The sequence below is a fragment of the Atta cephalotes genome (genome assembly GCF_000143395.1).
Source record: "Atta cephalotes unplaced genomic scaffold scaffold00019, whole genome shotgun sequence".
Classification (NCBI taxonomy): Eukaryota; Metazoa; Arthropoda; class Insecta; order Hymenoptera; family Formicidae; genus Atta; species Atta cephalotes.
Window position 1 is genome coordinate 3838699 of NW_012130083.1, and position 19163 is coordinate 3857861.

At 35.2% G+C, this 19163-nt stretch overlaps 1 protein-coding gene across 1 annotated transcript in view; it reads right to left on the minus strand.

The window, feature by feature from the left end:
- The window catches only part of LOC105619068, a 54375-nt gene that overhangs the window by 26635 nt on the left and 8577 nt on the right, over positions 1-19163 (minus strand). The window contains 4 exon segments of the mRNA XM_012200598.1: positions 1058-1132; positions 3891-3899; positions 7489-7579; positions 9183-9226. Of these exon segments, the coding sequence (XP_012055988.1) occupies positions 1058-1132; positions 3891-3899; positions 7489-7579; positions 9183-9226 (219 nt within the window).

The window sequence follows — 19163 nt, forward strand, 5'->3', positions numbered from 1 at the left end:
TTAACAAATTATGTAAATTTCAACCAGTATTAACTTATTACATTCGTAATGGTTTCTCAAAGTGCTTTATTAAATCACATATCTGAGAAAGGTATCGATATCTCGTTATCGAATATTGCATGTATGTCAAAGCGATCTGGAAAGGACACCCAGGTATTCGATACACGAGGAACATCCAACGGAAATCGGAAACTCCTAGCACTAGTCTATAGCTATTTCTCTCTGATACGGTATCCCCCGTCGTGATTCTACCCTTATATAGACTATGTAAACTCATCTATGAACATAAAGAAATATACGCATTATATATATATATATAATATATGCATTAGAGGAAAAAGTAGTACATATATATGATGCGTATCACGGTATCCTAGCCGCTAATGTGTTTTACACTAGGTCGCTACGTGTTACTTTAGAATAATACAATGTAAGGAGAGGAGTAAATAGAAATAAGGAGACTCTGATTCAGAACTGAAACTGGCTAGAACACACTTACATGAAAGAAAATAGTGTGGAAATGAGGATAAAATGCAGCACGTTTCATATGAAAAGAAAAGAAAACCCAGTTAAGTTAAGTTTTAGGTCTCCAGTTTCTTACCGGAATTGAAACTTAAAATTAAATGATATACGATCTAATTTCTCTCTGATATCCATTTTCCTATTTCTGATATTACTTCTTGCTATATTATCTCTACCTCGCAATTAGAAAGTAAACGTCCTTTCACTTTTAAAACTTTTCTCTCATCCCTCATTCATTACGTGAGGGTTTCCGAATGAAGTACAACACGTAGAAAGAAAGTAATTAAGCTTCGTTGTGTAATTTATGTGACACTAATTAATACAGTAAATTGCATCGTCCACGTAATGATAAAAATGACTTTAAAAAATGTCATTGAAAAAGAGCTTAGTCGTTGTAAAAATTACTTAAATTAGCGGGATGACGCGATGATAGCCAACCCTCCTCTTACAGGGTAAGCATGTTTCTCTTGGTTTATTAACTGGTGACATGAAGTAGTAAGGGTGAAGTATATATGACTAAAGGGTAAATCCTTACCAGCTCCTCGTCGTTCAGCGTCGCTCGAGGTACGGCGGATGTGAGACCAGCGTTTCTCTTCGTCGCTGCCATGGTCTGAGAAAAGATAGGAATTAATGTGTATCTGATAATGAAATAATAATACCTGATACCTTCCAGTCTCTCTATCGTATAATAAATGATAATCCTGGGACTGAAGAAAGAAAAAAAGAAAGAGATAGAGAAAGAGGAGAGCGAGAAAAAAATCAAAGAAAAGCATAAAATTGATCAAATAAATCGAGAGACGTGAAGAAAGGTATGTAAACGAATATGAAAACACGAAGAAGTCTTTGAAAAATGTTATTTACAAATATTTATCGACATCGAGATCAAAATTGTTTACGAGTTAAAATAAAGGTGAGTGACACTGACTTTTCAAATAACGAGGACTATACTTCAAAAGTGATAAGATATACATATTTTGAAATCCTTAATATTAATCAATCAAACGAGAGTATATACATTTCCAAAGAAACAACTTCACATCGAGATTAAACTGTATCTGTCGTAGTATAATAAAAACTTGCGAGATAGAAACAAATTGAAAGCCGAAGGGAAATCTTGTGACGTAAAAATCTTGTGATATATAAGCGGTGATACATGCCAAGTGAAATATCGACAAAGTTAAATTTTTATTTACAAGTTTTTATGAAGTGAGTATAAGTGTGAGTTATATATAATATATATATATATACATGAAACACTCGTTAGAAATGTTTCGCAAAATGTTACAGAAAATGCTATTCTATATTTTATATTTTATACTTAATCTCAATCAGTCTTATGTAATCGCGAACTTTGACATTTTTAAATATCCAACATACACGTTTCTGAAATAGAATTCGTAAATTCAACGAATATTTATCGACCGCACCGTTTGAATATATTTTATGACGAAAAAAATCGGAGCAGGTGCAAGATATTTATTCGTGCAAATGTTGCGGATTAATATAATATCTGTCCGATTATCTTTTCGCATAGTCGCGTGCATAGAGAAAATTAACGTAGTGGTTAACAAACAAGATTGCAAATATTAAGACCGACAGTGAGGTCCAACTCAATAAGATCTGGATTATATGCTATCTGGATTATATGTTCGAGAACCATGGCGGAAATTGTACTAGAGGCTAATCAAAGGCTGGACCCCTGCTTAATAAGACCGAGTAGGTACTGTTTCAATGCAGTGTAAATTTGCATGTGCGATTGGGAACGCATATATATGAATCTAATATTGAAATTAGAACGAAGAGAGCGATAATAAGAAAAGACAGTAAAGGGCAAGAATCAAGAAGCAAATGGAGCGGAAACGTCAGGAGATATGTAAATTAGTTGATGGAATAATGATGATAGAGAAGAGTAAAAGAGAGAGAGAGAGAGAGACAAAGAGTGAAAAGAGATAGAGCTTAGGTGAATCTCTACGGAAAGAAAATCTAATCTAATTAGCTTATGGGTGTTTTTGAGGTAAGGTGCGCGATAGAATTTGTGGTTAGCATAGATTTTAATTAAGATATTATACATGGAGCCCCGCGAACTGTGCATGCGCTATTGTTTGAGCTTGACGATCAAGCGCTTACTCTGTATATGCTAATATCACTTTTATCGGCTATAACCCACGTATGCCGTTGTGACGTTGTTTTTTTAATGTATCCTCTGATCAGAGGAATACTGCGACGCAGCACGGAAAGAGGGGCACCAAGGCAATTTAATTCTGTCTCTTGTGAGAATCTCGCGCAATATCATTTTTCTTAACGATATTATCGAGTCACCTCCTTCACTTCATTTTTCCGGTTCCTTTCATCAAGAGATAAAAGCGAAGGAGTGAAATAAGAGAAATGGAATAGTATTAGCGAATCAAAGAAAGCTTTCACTAAAACACATTGTCTTCAAAATTTTCTTTGATCAAAACATCTACTTACGACTCGTATAATATTTTTATAACTTCTCTTAACACATGTTATTATATCTGCAACTACCAAGACGTTCATGCAATATCGATGCTGGAACTGTGAACGATTTCGTATACAGGTGAGGGACATTACCGTTACAAAGCAGAACAAAATCTAATGGGACTAGCGTTTTTATTGACAACTTGGAGACTACTGGATCACATTAATTAAGTTTGAATGCACGCGAAATAGATAATTATTTTAGAAAGATTCTTTCGTTAAATCCGTTTTTGCATAATTTTTAATTGACTAATCGAAGTAACTGTAAAAACATTCGCATGCGGAACACAAAGTTACGAATAAGCCATCAAAAAAACATATAACAATGCGTTTCGTTGAAGTACAAACATCTCTTGTCTCTCCGACTATAATTGTGTTCAATTTAACGAGTGGCTAGAGATTTGATATATTATTTTCTCACATTCGATATTTCATACATGGGAGATAGAAATTGCATGTTCCGCAGATAACAAAATTACTTCGGTATCTATTTACTAACGAGTAGATACACATGTAACAGAATCATAAATTAAATTAGAGATGTAATCAAGAAGTTTCTACACCGCTGACTCTATTCCATCGAGAAGAGGGCAACTTTCAACGATTCGCAATGAGGAAAGCATACACATCCCCTTATGGCAAGTAATCAGCAGAAAAAAAAACATAACGAATTAGAAATAAACCAATCAAGAGCAAATAATTAAGAGAGAAATGTAAATCACGCGTAGAACAAACGGAAGGACGTAAATAAAAAAAAAGCATATAGACAGATAATAGCATGTAGACAGTGAGAATGAGAATTAAAAATTCACATGCAAACGTTCGAGCAAGCTTTTATTGACTTGGCTAAGGAGGCATTTAATTAGTACCTTCAAGACCTGGAGGTAGAGTTTTTGAGATTTTTTGAGAGGTTTTTTTCAGTGAGTGGTTTTGTTTTTTTCAGGTGTTCAGGTGGATACAACAACGGGCGCCACAGAGAACAAACAAAGAAAATAGCATTATATGCCGATTAGTACATGTAGTTACTTGCTTATTTTTTTTTTTTTTTTTTTTAGTTAAATTATGATATAGATATAGATGTTTTAAAAATTAGACACAAGAGAAGCAAAGACGATTAATTAACGGATGTATAATTAGGACTGATTCATCACGAAGAAATAATTACGTGATACAAAAACATGAAAAACAGAGTTATTCTCTTTTGTCGAAGATCAAGTTTTGATAATTTGCGTTTTAGAAATTTATATATCCGTGGTGAATTTAAACGATCGAAATTACTGAGCGATAATCGCCTTTTACACGTGGTCAATCAATTTCGTTAGTTCGACATTGATAGGCGATGCGTTCGTCACTGCTATTGCAATTTTTCCAACGAATAACGCGAACATTTTTGCGGTTATAACTCAGTAATCTTTTCGCGCTTTTTACTGCCTGGACAATTTTTTCCATGTCATGATACCACAAGTAAAAATATTTCACGTCGCGAGACTTTGGGATTCTAGGGTTATATAAGATATGCACAACAATTATATGTTAACATTAAACAAGGAGACAAACATACAGGAAGACAGACATCGGATTAAAGGGATCTAAAGATGATGAAGGATATCTATATTTGGAATTGGAGTGCAATGCTGTATTTTAAAAGGGAAGATAAGTCGATTCTTTTTTAACACTGAATCAAATATAAAATCCGTTGGAAAATGTAATTAAGGTTCTTAAGTGATCTCAAATCTACAATTTTCAAAATGGGACGCGTTAAATACATTTTCGGGTTAATTCAAAAAATTCAATTTTCCATTATTTTATTCTGATGAAAATTACATTTCACTGCCACCGTTTTACTTTCGTAGTATTAAATTAAATCACGTTTTCCGCGACACACTTATCCTCACTAGGCTTTTCTCTGGAGCGCGATCGATAAACTACTTAAGAATTTCATTTAAAGCATCACGCACTAGTTGCACACACGCGATCTTTTAGCTTACAATGGCATCCATGACGTAGACAAGACATTTTTATTATCGTTTCAAGCACGTGCGTCATTATCATGTATATAATCGAGATGAAACAAGTGTACGGAATATCTCTACACTTTATAAACAACTCAGTGTCATTGTTTTATACTCCTTTCTTTTTCTTTTGTAAATAAAACTCGATTAGTTATTTTTATCGATTTATTGATTAAAATACGCAATCGCGGAGGATGATTTACTTAAAAGAGTTCGCGACTATTTGTCTTTATTCTGCACGTTGTTTATGTATGACCAGCGAGATAAATGGTCGCGAATATATCGACAACTTATCCGAATTTCAAATCGTGAGTTTTCTAGTATTTTCGATCGATTGAAGATATAAAGGCATCTCTTGAATACGAATCGCATTAGCGAATTGCGAATTTAAATTTTGCGGAAATGTTCTTGCCAATTGTGAACATAATTGTCATTGGCACGATTAAATTTTGTTGAAATAATGAAATCTCTCAGTCGTATTATTCACATTTAACGAATCAATGAATTTTATTTTATTCATGAATATATTTAGGATATTAATAGGTAGAGTAATTATCAAAGGACTATGAAATGTAAAGTGTTTTTTTTTATTTGGAAATTTCAGGGAAAAAGAGATGTTACATTGAGAGGAAATATTTCGTCAGATTTGCTCGTTGGAGCATTGCGATGGCTTTTAGAAAAATTAGCAATTCGATTCGTCGCAGGAAACGACGATAACACTGAAACGTAAAACACGCAATTAGGTCACGATGAGATACACGCTTGTTACGAGCCGCATCGGAAGATCTTCCGCTTCGTCTTGAAATTCAACGAAAATGCCATTCATGATTTCAGTTTTATTCTCTTTGCTTTCGTTCCACGGTAGATCCTCGGATACGTCGTGCATGATACACAGAGTTAGATCTCGCGACGAAGATATTTTAGAACATCGTCGTCGTCGTCGTCGTCGTCGTCTCGCGATGGAAATAAAGTTAAAGAAGAAACGATGGCTGTTTTATAATCGAGAAAATGTTGCGTTTCCGCTGGATGACAAACTAATTAAGCTTTAGATAACTTTGTTATAATTTCCTACTGCGTCCACTAATATATTCATAAAGGAAGTTGAGAGAGGACACAGTCCTTTGCAATTTTTTCTTTAGAAACATAAGATAAATAAAATGCAAAGTAACGATACCGCTCGTGGTCGTCGGATATGTATTATTGAACGTATTAGCATAATCGAGTGCACGTGCCACTCGATTGATCGATATGTCGCATATTGGTTTATATTTTACAGCTCGCTTCGACATTTAAATCGGTACATCTCACATAATATGATTTACTGCGTTCGTCAGTAATACTTCACCCGCGTTTCTACACGACAATTCCACTTACACTATAAAAAATATTGGTGTGAATTTAATATCATGCGGTGTCTATATATACAAATTCTGAGCGTATTAACATCAACATGATGTGGATTTTAAATCAATATCATAATGTTGATATAAATCAGATTATAAATCCACATCATGTGTTAATATTAACACTAACGCATGAGAATTATATAAATACCATAAATCCACACTGATGTACTTTAGAATGTTATATTAATGCAGTAGTAATAATTAGCTTTCGCTTTTTGCATTGTACCACATCTGAATACATAAATTTTAGATACGATATAATTAACTAACTTTAAATATTTATGATTCAAAAACTGTTAGCATCGATATTTGATAGAATTTTCATCTTAAAATTATCTTAGGAATTTCCTCTTAAGCATTATTATTACGACCTTTATGACACCTGCATAAATAAAAAATATATAAATAAAAAATATAAATAAAACTATAAATAAAAAATATTCCGTATATTGTGGAAATAGTTTCTAAAAATGTTCATGTATCCGCGTACCACATAGGAGAACCTTTACGATTACAATTATTCTGTCGTTCAATGGGCTTTCACATATCTCGCGTAGGAATCGCTAATAGCGCACACGTCGGACACATCGCGGTAATTAATTCCAACTTTGTTTCAGTCTATCTGTGCAAACGCGGAACACAGAATTGCAAAGCACCAAAGGGGCCTTAAAATTATAAAATAGCGCATCAAGAGATGGTCTCGAGCTAGTTGAGTAAATTAATTAAATTCCAACCAGCATAATCGTCACGAAGATTGAAAGAACTCGAACTCATGCCGCGCTATCCAGAAGCGGAGATCGCGTTTTTTAATTATCTCGACGATGTCATAGATGAAGAGAACGACGACGATGACGACGACATCAATAATGATGGCGACAACAACGAGATACGTTTCGTCAGATCGGATAATTATTTCCGACAAATATATATGTATGGACACGGTCCAGGCAATGTACATATATGTATGTGTGTACACGGTGTACTTATACATATGTATATAGACGCGGAGACAATGGCGGAATGGTGTTAATGGGCGATCGGCTACCTACCAGCTCGGAAACCAATGGTATCGACTTCCGGCGCGGCCGAATGTCCGGCATGCTGTCGATGGTGCTGTAGAAGGGATTGTCGCCTGGATGTCTGGAACAGAAAAGATTTCGGAAGCTGTATCAACACGAGTCTGCATGATCATTGCGTCCAGCTTTTGCTCAAAGCTTAAGCTGTGCTAATCTTGAAATTTTATGTATTTTTATAGTTATTACTAATATTTATCATTGTGTTATTAGTGCTTATTGTGACGCGTTTTGCAATTATAACTTTTTGACTTGAATATTATGAATATTTTTAAAATAACTTTGAAGACACCAATTAAAGATTCTAATATTTGAGTATAAATATAAAAAAAAAGAGCACATCAATAAAGCGTTTGCAAGTAGAATTTAAAATCGATTTCGTGTGGATTGAAAACAAACTAAAAAACTTTCGAATCAAACTGCAGGCTTAAGATAGTTATAGTTCTAGTCGAGATCCCTTTAGAAGGTTTGAAAATTTACTGGCAACATGATGGAAATTTCGTGCTCGTTAGAAAGTTTTTAGAAAATCCAAGTTTCCGCAAGTATAAACCCGTTCTTCGCCGCATCATGGTAAGAATAAAATTATAATTAGAATTTTTCGTCGACGCTTTTTGATTTTTGAGTTATTCATAAGTTTAGAAACGTCGCAATGAAGAGACGCATGAAAACTAGAATAAATCATAAAATTATTTAACGATAACATCAACGATAAATTTTATAATATTAAACTTCACTCTTTACACAAATTTATTAAAATGATCAATATTCGTTCTATCGAATGGATATAATAACTTACAGAATATAATAGGTAAACATCGCGATATTATAAAGATCTTTAAGGAAATGACACGATAAAATATAGCGAGCATCTGGGTTTTCCCGAGATGTAAGAGCTACTTTCGTAGTGCAATTTTTTTTTGTACGTCGAGTAATATACCGTGAAATACATCTCAATTCGTGTGATTCAAAACGGAAATTTATTGGAAATATTGATGTATAATTGTGGATTGAAAGAAATTTTACTACCGATTTCATCTCATTTGATGTAAAAGTGATTCAAAAAATGTTTTGAATCATCTGTTAGAAAAGTCGATATAGATATTTCTCTAGATTTTTATTGTATATAAAATTTATTTTTTTTATTCTTCATATTAAATTCAATAAAAAACGAAGCATCAGAGAAGAAAGTACATACTAACGGTAAAATTTATTGAATTTTAATAAATATTTGTTTGAATAATAATGTCAGTGAATATCCACTGAATATAAATTTATTTGGTACAAGAATCATTAATTGAATTTAATTATTATTTTTTTATTCAGCAAATATTTATTTTCCACAAACAAGTATTATATTAGTCTACTATCCAAACAATTATTTGTTTTAAAATTAAACAATTTTTTAATTTAATACATTTTCTCTCAATTTTTGTCTCAATCTCACACACATTTATTGTTTTCATATATTTGATATTTTTGTAATAGTGCTATATGCGTTAAACTATCTATGGACGACCACAATTTTAAAAATGATATTTCAGAAATTTTAGAAGTGATATTTCAGAGATAGATGTAAAATTTGGAAATAAAATCTCTACGTTTCAAATTGAAATTGATACGATATGAGTGTAATTATAGGATTAAAGGCTTAATTAGAAAATAATACTCACCCGTTCGCTCGTCCACCGGACTCGCCGCCCGGCCCGCTGCCGTTCTAACAAACAAAAAAACAAGTTTATTAAAAACAAGCTCGGTAACAGTTCAAAAAACGAAATGGAGGGCGCGCGATGCCGATCGCGCGAACGCAATGTGTGGCGCAGAGTCCTTTTTCTCATTTTCGCATAATTACAGTCTTGGAAAAAAAGAACGCGCGACCACGGAATGGCGCGAGGAAGACAACACGAGCAAGAACAACGGAATGAAACGAGCGATGATCGATCTTGGAAATTCTCATTTTCTTCGCTGTAAGCGACAAATAACCGCTCGGCTGCTATTGAATATTACAAAACTGTGAGATGAAGTTCTCGCTTTGATTTCCGTGGCCGCGCGCGCACGCATACACAATGCTCTGCCTTTAAATCGCTCTGTCGCAATAGACCTAAGGGAGAAATTACAAACGGAACGGAATAAGATGAGCGCAGAGGAAATCGTCGGGTGAGACGAGGAAACATATCGTCAAATAATTGCTTTCCTGCATCAGCTGCAGACAGGAGGAAAGGGAGAAGGCTATCATTCGCACATGATTTTGAAAAAGCGATTTCTCCATCGCGGAGAATCGACTTCTTCATCTTCTCTCTTTTCCTCCGATCGCTTGATTTACATTCAGAACTTCCTTCGTCCGCATCCGACTGCGATTGCTTCGTCCGCATTTCGCACTCACAGTATTCTCCTCTCCGCCCGTCTATTGTTCCTCGCATCGCAGTTCTCCCAAACTCTACTGACTACATCGATGTAAATGTATTCTCTATTTCCTATCTCTCTCTTTCTCGCAATCCAACTGCGCGGACTACCACTTTCCGTTTAATCCCTTTCTCGTTCGTCGGAACACAGGTCGAACCTATTCTCGTCTCGCTTGTCGCCGTTAATCAAACCTTCGACCCATCGCCGGCGACCTCGAAGAAGCACCGGCATTTTGTCGTCTGTCAGCTGGCTGGATTCATGGCTCGATCGTTTGTAAGTTCCACAGTGGACTCGCGATAAATTCTGTTGGTCCAGGTTTTCGTGCCCCGAGGTCCTGACCCCTCTTCCATATTGGTCTTTCTCGAATCAAGCTTCTCTTGGTCGTCTCTCTGTGCTTCCCATCATAGTGACAATTTCTCTTAATAAAGATTCGGCTCCAGACGCCGAAATCTCGAGGACTAATGGATACCTCCCGCCGAAGAGAAAGGGATATATACGTGTATTAACTGACATGTTGGATGCTTCGCTTTCTCGAGAATATCTGTCCTTTTTTTCTTTCTTTCTCCACCTTTTTTTTTATTCTCCTGCGCTTTTTCATGTACTTATTCACGTTCGCTCGGCCGCGCGATGAAATGGAAGTTTCGGAGATAGAGTGTGTAACAGCCCGTATAAATATAATATCACGTACAATACCTCGTAAATTCTGTCACGATATAGAGATATAATATAAACTTATCGATAGCATAACAAGTGTAATAAGTATTTAGAGTTAGAGCCGCAGGTATTTCGTCCCTTAACGCTGTCTCTTTTTCCCACACTCTCTCTCACGTCTTCCGCACTCAATTTTACTTCATCATTTACTCAAATTACAATTTTTCGTCACTCTCGTACTTCTTGCTCTTTCACTCTCTTTCTCCCACTCTATCGCTCGTCCTCGTTCTCTCTTTCTTTTAAACAGTTCCGCGGAAAGGGGTTCCTTTTTTTTTCCTCTGATCGCTTAAAAAGCTTAGATAACATTGGAGCATAGTATTCGTTTCATTTTTACGTTTAATCACGAAATGATGGCCTTTGAGAACGTCTCGTCGGAATGTGTAAATAAAGCATGAAGCTGAAATCTTATTATCGCAGTACCTTATATCTGTAATAAATTGAATAAGAATTTTAATCAACAATAAAGATTGCATTTAATTATAAAAGAAATAATTCAAAATATGCTGTAACATAAACCTTAATAATACGTCATAAAAACAAAAGAATAATTATGTAACCGTAAAATTTCGAATACAGGTCGCGCGAATAATTTTTACCATCCAACAAAGCAGAATCGGTTTCATTAGTGGCTCGAAAATTCATACTACATATTTGTGACATTTTCTGCTGGTGGAACGATACGCAGATTAATTATTCATAATATATATGAATTTCACTGCGCAACAGCTAATTAGAGCTGGTCAACTCAGTGTTTTTCGTCTCGTAGCGAAATTAGATTAAGATACGACATTTCCGATGTTTCCTGGCATAATTTTTGTTAACATGCGGGAATTCACAGTATCGGAATTAATTTATTCCCGATAAATTGAATGATCGATAAATAATATTAAAAAAAAATAATATATATATATATATATATATAAACAGAGACGCGCTCAAAGGCAAGGAAACATACATCAACTCAAAAAAGTAGATATATATCTATACAGAATATATCTATACAGAATATAGTATCGCTTCGCGAATATAATTCTGGCAAGCGTTTACACACACAATTAATAACGAAAACCTAACTGCACTGAGAAAAACATTCTTTTTGCACGTTGTTATAATTATGATTATTACTATAATGTTAGTAATAATAAATGTATGTATGGACCTATCAAAATATATATATAGTTGACAATTGAAATAATTATAATTATATTAATTGAAACCATATTTATGGTAACAATAACTGTAATTTGTAATTATTTTCAGTTGCAAATTATATATATATATCTCTTATATAACTATAAATGTAATTATTATTATCAATATTATAGTAGTAATAATCATAATTATAGCAGTTACAAATATCAAAAGTTTATCTCTCAATGCGCGTATTTAAATGCGTCTGTATGTGTTATCTGTATCTGTGTTACTCATTACACTCTAACAAGTTTTTCTTTTATCTATTAGGCCTTAACAATGTATTTTGCTTTAATTCGCTTAGACACTAGTCGTCAATTGACGGTGCTATTCGCTAAGTTGAGAAGCCTTAAGAAATCTTTGCTGTACTACATCGATCGAGAAGGGGTGAGTGCGAACGCGCTCGCCCCGCTTGTTAATGATATGACATTTAATGAAACGATATCGGTGATATGCAGGTGCGATTTAAAGTGCCCACTCGTCGAGACTTTATAACACGCGAAGAGATATCAGAGATTGTAGTTACGTTCGAATTCTTTCAGTGGACTGCACGACGTCGAGTATCTCGACTACTGGCTGAAAGTCAGATCACATTATTTTTGCGAGCAAATTATTCCTTGGCATCGAATCGGATCGGGGTCGCGGAAAAATTTATGCGAAACTTTGCCGTCGTCTTGTCTCGACGAGAAGACATATTCACGATAAAGCTCTCTGTTCTGTGCCCTGTGTTCTGGATTTTACCTGCGGCCAACGTGTATGTACTTTATAAAAAAATATGTATAAAAGAGAAACTTTCCTTTTATCAATTTGTGCAAATTATTCTTACCAGTAGACTGATTAGCTGGAAATGGATTGTTAAATACTGTCAATCATAATATTGTAATAATTCTTCTTTCGTTTCCACTTATCATCCACTTGTAACGCCATCAATTAATTAGGAGCTCATTACACGAGATATTCTAGAAAAGATTTATATCTAATGCGTGATATGTAGTACATGACATGTGCGATTTATGAGATACGTATATTTATGAAAATCACTTCGGCATAATACACATATCGTGTGTGATGATTTATAATGATAATACTTCAGAATTTCGGCGTGCTGTGTAATTATTGAACTTAATGGAAATAAAATGTATCGCGTGAGAAACACGATTGTTTCGCTTCTACGTAAAAGTTTCGGTGATAACGTGATTTATTTACGAATTCAAGGGTAACGACCATTAGCGAACAAAAATATTTATATCCATACAAAACTTTTATGCAACTTTCGAAGAGAGAAAAACATCGCGATTGGAAGTTGATTGTACAGTCGCCATACGTAAAAGTTACAAGTCGTTGGAATAGATTTCCCGCGGGTCCATATTCGGGAAAGAAATAGATCCGATTGTCACATACCTATATACGGAAGTGCATGCATTAACAAGAATGGAAATGGGACGAGCTATGGAAAAGCTAATACAACCCTAGAAAGAAGCCCAGGAAATATCCATATACCATTTACGTATGCATGTGATATGTATGTGCTTTTGCATAAAAGCTTATTCTGCACTATGTCCAGGTATTATCATTAATCTGCTGAGTACGCAGATAAATATAAGCGTAAAAAAATATTGGAAGCTGTAAACTTATAGGAGCTGAAACAATGGAATTTTACGAAGACGAAATTCCGAATTCGTTACGATATGTATGAGAACAGCCATGATTTATATAGTATATATAAATATGTACGCATTATCATGAATAATTATAATTATGTCATTAAAGTGTACAAGGTAATTAATATAATTACGAACACACAACTGATTTTGTGTAATGGAAAAGAGCTTTAATAGAGACTAGATTTCTCTGAAAAAGCTCCAAATTTCAAAAACAATCGATAACATTCAATCAATTAAATTAGCCAATTCCTTCCGTGATGTGATACATGAGTAAATTTCCCGCAAGTGTTGCGACGTTAATCTAAAACTGGGAATGGCCGCAGGTAACCAGAGGCATTAGCCTGATGTGTGTGTGTGTGTGTGTGTGTGTGTGTGTGTGTAACTTCGTGGTAACATAGACACCATGTACATGTAGGGATAATGAATATGCGATTTCTGCGAATGATATGTCGAGCTGTATGTGTGACGATAGTAGCATGGTGTGCGCCTAACTGTGCTAGCGGCCAAGTTGTAGACCTGGGCTGCGTGGCAACCTAATCCCATGTTCGCCTAATCATCCCACAGCTCACCGCGATTTATCTTAAACTTCCGCTTCCGCATGTGGATACATATACGTATAATACCTGATTCACCCGTCGTAAATTATCGTTATAGTCCGTATCCGTTGCGTCGTAAGCACCTTTACTGTTGCATCAATAATCTTAATTACGGGATATGTATCTGGGATACCCTACCGCCTGTGTAACCAGGGCGGCGCTGTCTGAACACACGTAAGAACACAGAGATATATTTCACGTGAGAGAGAAAAAAGAACCTAGAAAATTCACCTTATGTAAATCTTGGGTCGTAAAATCTTTTTACGCGCTCAACAATTTGTTCGCGCCTATTATATCAAGTCTATATAATCGTTGCACAACGTTTGAAAGACACTGATTCCTATGTCTGCGTGACACGGCACTCTTTATGGCCTCCATTTCGCGTCGCGCGTTTAATGTTCCGTGTAATTTTGACGCTGTAATTTTACTGTGGATTCAAGATAATTATTCACGAATGGTTTGCCCGCAATGAATTGCAAGATGGCCATAAAAGTAAGGATACGATTAGTCGTCAGACGTAATTCTAGTCATTCTCCTTAAGCCAAACGCTATTATTGTTAGAAGATGAGCTAGAAGTAAGCTACGTGACTGGCGAATTAATTCGAGAGTTCCGGGAGTGAATTGAGTCTTAGCCTGTTTATATTCTATTTTCCTAATATTCTATGGATAAAATAAATTTGTTGTATTGCTAATCGAGTGGAAGTGAATTTTTATAGGTGCTTTTGTTACTAGTTGCATTCTCAAGTTTATGTGTAATTTCAAATCCGATCTTCCATAATATGTCGTAAAATCTCCTGTACTTTATAGTTTCGAATCCTTTCGATGTGCACTTTGAATAATGTGACTCTTCCGCGATATATCAGGGCTGGAGTTCTCCATTCGGCGTGACTAATGGATTAACTAAGTTGAATGCACTGAAGTCGTAACGCGCGTGTAACTTCCAGGATAGAGTAACTTCCAGTTAGAGATGCTAAATGACAGTTACTCGTCGATCTTATTACACTTCTCCAGTGAATGAAGGAATATATTGGATAAATCTTGACAACACGTCAACAAGGATATTTGTTAATGTCATTCAATTGCACAAACAATTTGTATTTTTTTCAACATCCCCTATTTTTCTACGAATACACGAAAGAAAGGCGTCGCCTTTTTGTTTATACGTGCCATCGTTCTTCGCGCTATCCTTTTTACGAGATATATTTCACAAAATTATCGCCCTTATGGGCCACGAATTTATTCTCTTAAAGAACCCAGGTGTGACCCTCTCGGCATGCGTCATGCCATTTTTTATTTCCTTTCACAGTACCACCACGTATTTATTACCGTGGCAACAAAATAAATTTTCCTCTCACGTAAAAAAAGACCATTAGATTTATCAAATATGAAGCCTCCCTTCAAAACTTTCTCCGGCATTGAAACATCTTTTATGAAGTAACTGTTAATGAATCTTAATTGCATCCTAATGAACTTCGTTACGTTTTAATAGCTGCAAACTTTTGCATCATTAAATATAAAATAAATCTATCGGAGTGTAAGTATCAAATTGCTCTTTTGCCTCGTAGCCGGGAACTTTGAGAAAACGATATGCGTCATACTTACTTGACAGTTTTTAAAAGAATTATCTTAAAATTGAACGTCACGCGAGCGCACAGGCGAGACATTGGATCTATGTAATCGATCATTCTATTACCTCAGCTAGTTCCTCTATAGCAGATCGTACTAGGTCGCCCTGTCGATATATCGAAAAAATGGCAAATTTGCTCCTGGCAGGATTGCCAGACAGATCAATTAAAATTAATCCATGCTGCCAATTGCATAGCGCAAAAATATGGAAAAATATGAGGAATTGCTGATAGAAAAACAAATCAAAAATTATCTAAACAAATTTATAAATAAAACAGACAAGAATTGAATAACGTTTCGTGTATTTATTTCAATTTTGTCGCAAAAAAAATATTTTTTGGAAACGAGAATTTTTGTCAAGATTTAATCAAAGTTTCATTATGTTGTAATCTGACGTCTGACGACTAATTTCCATGTAAAATTAGAAATTACTTTTTTTAACGTCGCCTTTGACAATAGTCTTTGAACATCAAAAAAAAAATGAAATGGATCTTTTTAGAATGTGAGCTTGTGAGATGCTGTGAGCTACGTTTAGTTTCCCATCTGTATATTTTCCATTGTCTCGATTATCACACGAAAGCTTATACGCTACGTTTTATCGCTTGCCCCTTGCTGAAAAAACACGACTAAACATGTTGTTATAGTATTAATTGACACAAATCTACCGCGTAGGCTAGTAATATATATGTATGTACGTATATACCTTGATGTATATTTATATGAATAAATTAGGCGTGTGTGTATGTGAGACATGTAATAGTGAAGAATGTATCGAAGAATTATGATGATATCTTTGGTATATGAGACGTGAGTGTTTGAGAGAGCCAAGAAAAAATCGGCCGCACCATGTTCGAGCAATAACTCGACGAGAAGACGATTACGAGCGTGTATTAGACACTTATAGTGGTACCACGACAGTTTACATATACAATTATTAATGACCATTACTAGGCGTCTAGTATATTACTTATCTCGACGCGGACGCGGTAGTATTCGCTCCTTTCGCATTACGCTCATATAAAAGTGAGAAACGGTAGAGAATTGGTCTTGTCGTATATTGGCCTCGTATCGCTGCCAATCTCTTCGGGAAAAATTCGCGACACGACTGACGAGAACTCGACGTTAGTATTCGATCAATCGATCGGCCCTTTCGTCAACCTAGACAGATAATACGCGATGCGATAATTGATTTATGCGCTAACACGAATCCATGGACCAATTGCTTTGCGTCAGTCGAGTCGTTCGTTTATCGTCGAAGACGATTCACGGAACGTCGAGGAGCCAGCCGCTCGATTTTCTTTTCTCGAAGACTCGCTCCGCTCGGCGCAGCTTGTCCAATTAAAATCCTTTGCATCGACAGATCATTCAATTAAAAAAGTATTTCACTCTCGCTCCTTAGAGGCTCCCCTTTTTCCTGCCTTCTTTTTCTCGTTATTCTCAGCATGATTTTATCGCCGAGCTACTCTCGAATCGGATTGTCGCAATTTGCGGAAATCCGAATTAAACATTTGATGAAATGGGAATTCTATTGAAATGTTTGTTGGCGCAAAAACGTGGCAATTTTAACAAGTGACTTACGACGGACGTTCAGAAAATAAAAAAACAGAAATTTGCAAAATTCTATAATAGAGAGAGAGATCATTTATTTCAAAATCTAACATTAATTAAATAATTCAAAGCTCATGGTGAGTTAAATTTGCAAAAAAGAATTAATCTAAGAAATGAATACAAAATACAACAAGAGAAGAATACAATACAAGCAGCTTACTTAGACGTTGTAAAAGTTAACGTCATTTTGTGACCGTACAAGCGCAACACCTGCAGAATATCTTATTAATATGCGTATAGTAATCATTAATTATTAGTCTGACGTCCTTTCTGGTCGTTGATAGAAACTAGAATGATTAAGGAAGCTACATAATTAAGGTGCATTGTGCGAAACAATGGCTTATCCGTGCGGTATGTTTGTAGGTAGCGCTATGCAAAAGAGAGATTATGTTGTTCGATATTCTTTCATTACATAAATTTGTCGAATAGTAAGCCACTTAAACTTTCTTTCTCTTGATAAGCTCCGCGGTAACAAAGTTGTGGAAAAAGTGTCCACCATTTTATATAGGGACGCATTTTATATAAAATTCGACTTTATACAAAACCAACCTTTCCTTAACATGTTGTAATTAACAAGCGACACTTTTCCTTCAATTTCTGCTGATAAATGATGGCATTTGTATTTTGTTTTATTGCCTAGTTAAAAATATTCATTCAATGACAGTGAAATAATCGGACCATGAATTATAAATAAATAAATGTGAAAAAAAAATTATAATTTCTTCATGGAAGGAAAATGGTATAAAGGAAGAAAATGTGTGTCTGTTTTGTTACGCAGCGAGTTAATTACAATTGGTCTCCAATATACAGAAAAAATAATTGCAATTACCAAATGTGAATATAAAATTTGCTTCTGAAGGTTTTTCTTATCTTTTTTTTAAGAGATGCTAGAAATGAGTTCAAGAATTTTAAAATAATTTTATGTTTATGATATATATTGCCAGAGCACTTATCAAGATGAGCGAAAGTGAAATTTTTTTATGCAATTGCGGAGCTTGCTTTTATTCTTATCGTAATCAGCGTGCAAGGCTCAACGACATATAATTTCGAAAGAGTTGCCGGTTTCTTATCACTTATACATCCATGACGGATTATCTCAGAGGTATCTTCCTCCGTTCCTAATGCGCCTTTCTCATTTCCTCATTTTCTCTTAGGACAGCACTTCCAAAATCTTATTCTGCAATATTATTGACTCTTTCACCGGCGACGCCGGTTTCGGTGCTATCCACTTTAAGAAATAATGTGCAAAATTTGTGATTCCCCTAAAGGTAAAACTTTATTACATAAAGTATCCCAAAATAATTCTTCGTAGTTTATTAAAAGTTTTTAGCATTATGTGAATTTTACGAGCGCCGCTGGCGAAACTTTGGTAGCGCTTGCGATATTCATCTTTACATTCGCTCTCGTAAAAATTTTGTGTTTTTATTCATTTCTCTTGATACCCCTTTCTTAATAATTCCTTCCTCTTACTCCTATCTGATGAAATGTGTCAGTATCGAAACCAGCGTCTCTACACATTCTTCGTACAGGTACTGCCCCAGTCACCTAATTCTAACACAACACATCGAGAAATTACGCAGGATAATATTCCCTAGCTTAAGTACAGTACTATACGGCTGTAAGTCTTTAGATACGGAAGCATATGTATCGGACGTGGGTGTATGTGTGTAATGTATATGTCTTTCGCACGCGTACCCACGTAGTTCATTCATTCGATCATTACGAATTTCTTTATGTAAAACGAATAGCTATCGGTGCGTACGCAATGCGATCGATCGTACGGAGTAGTATGCACGTCTGTTAACAATAACAAGGAAAAATGCTTATTTCTGCAAGCTACCAATCGATTTGTAAT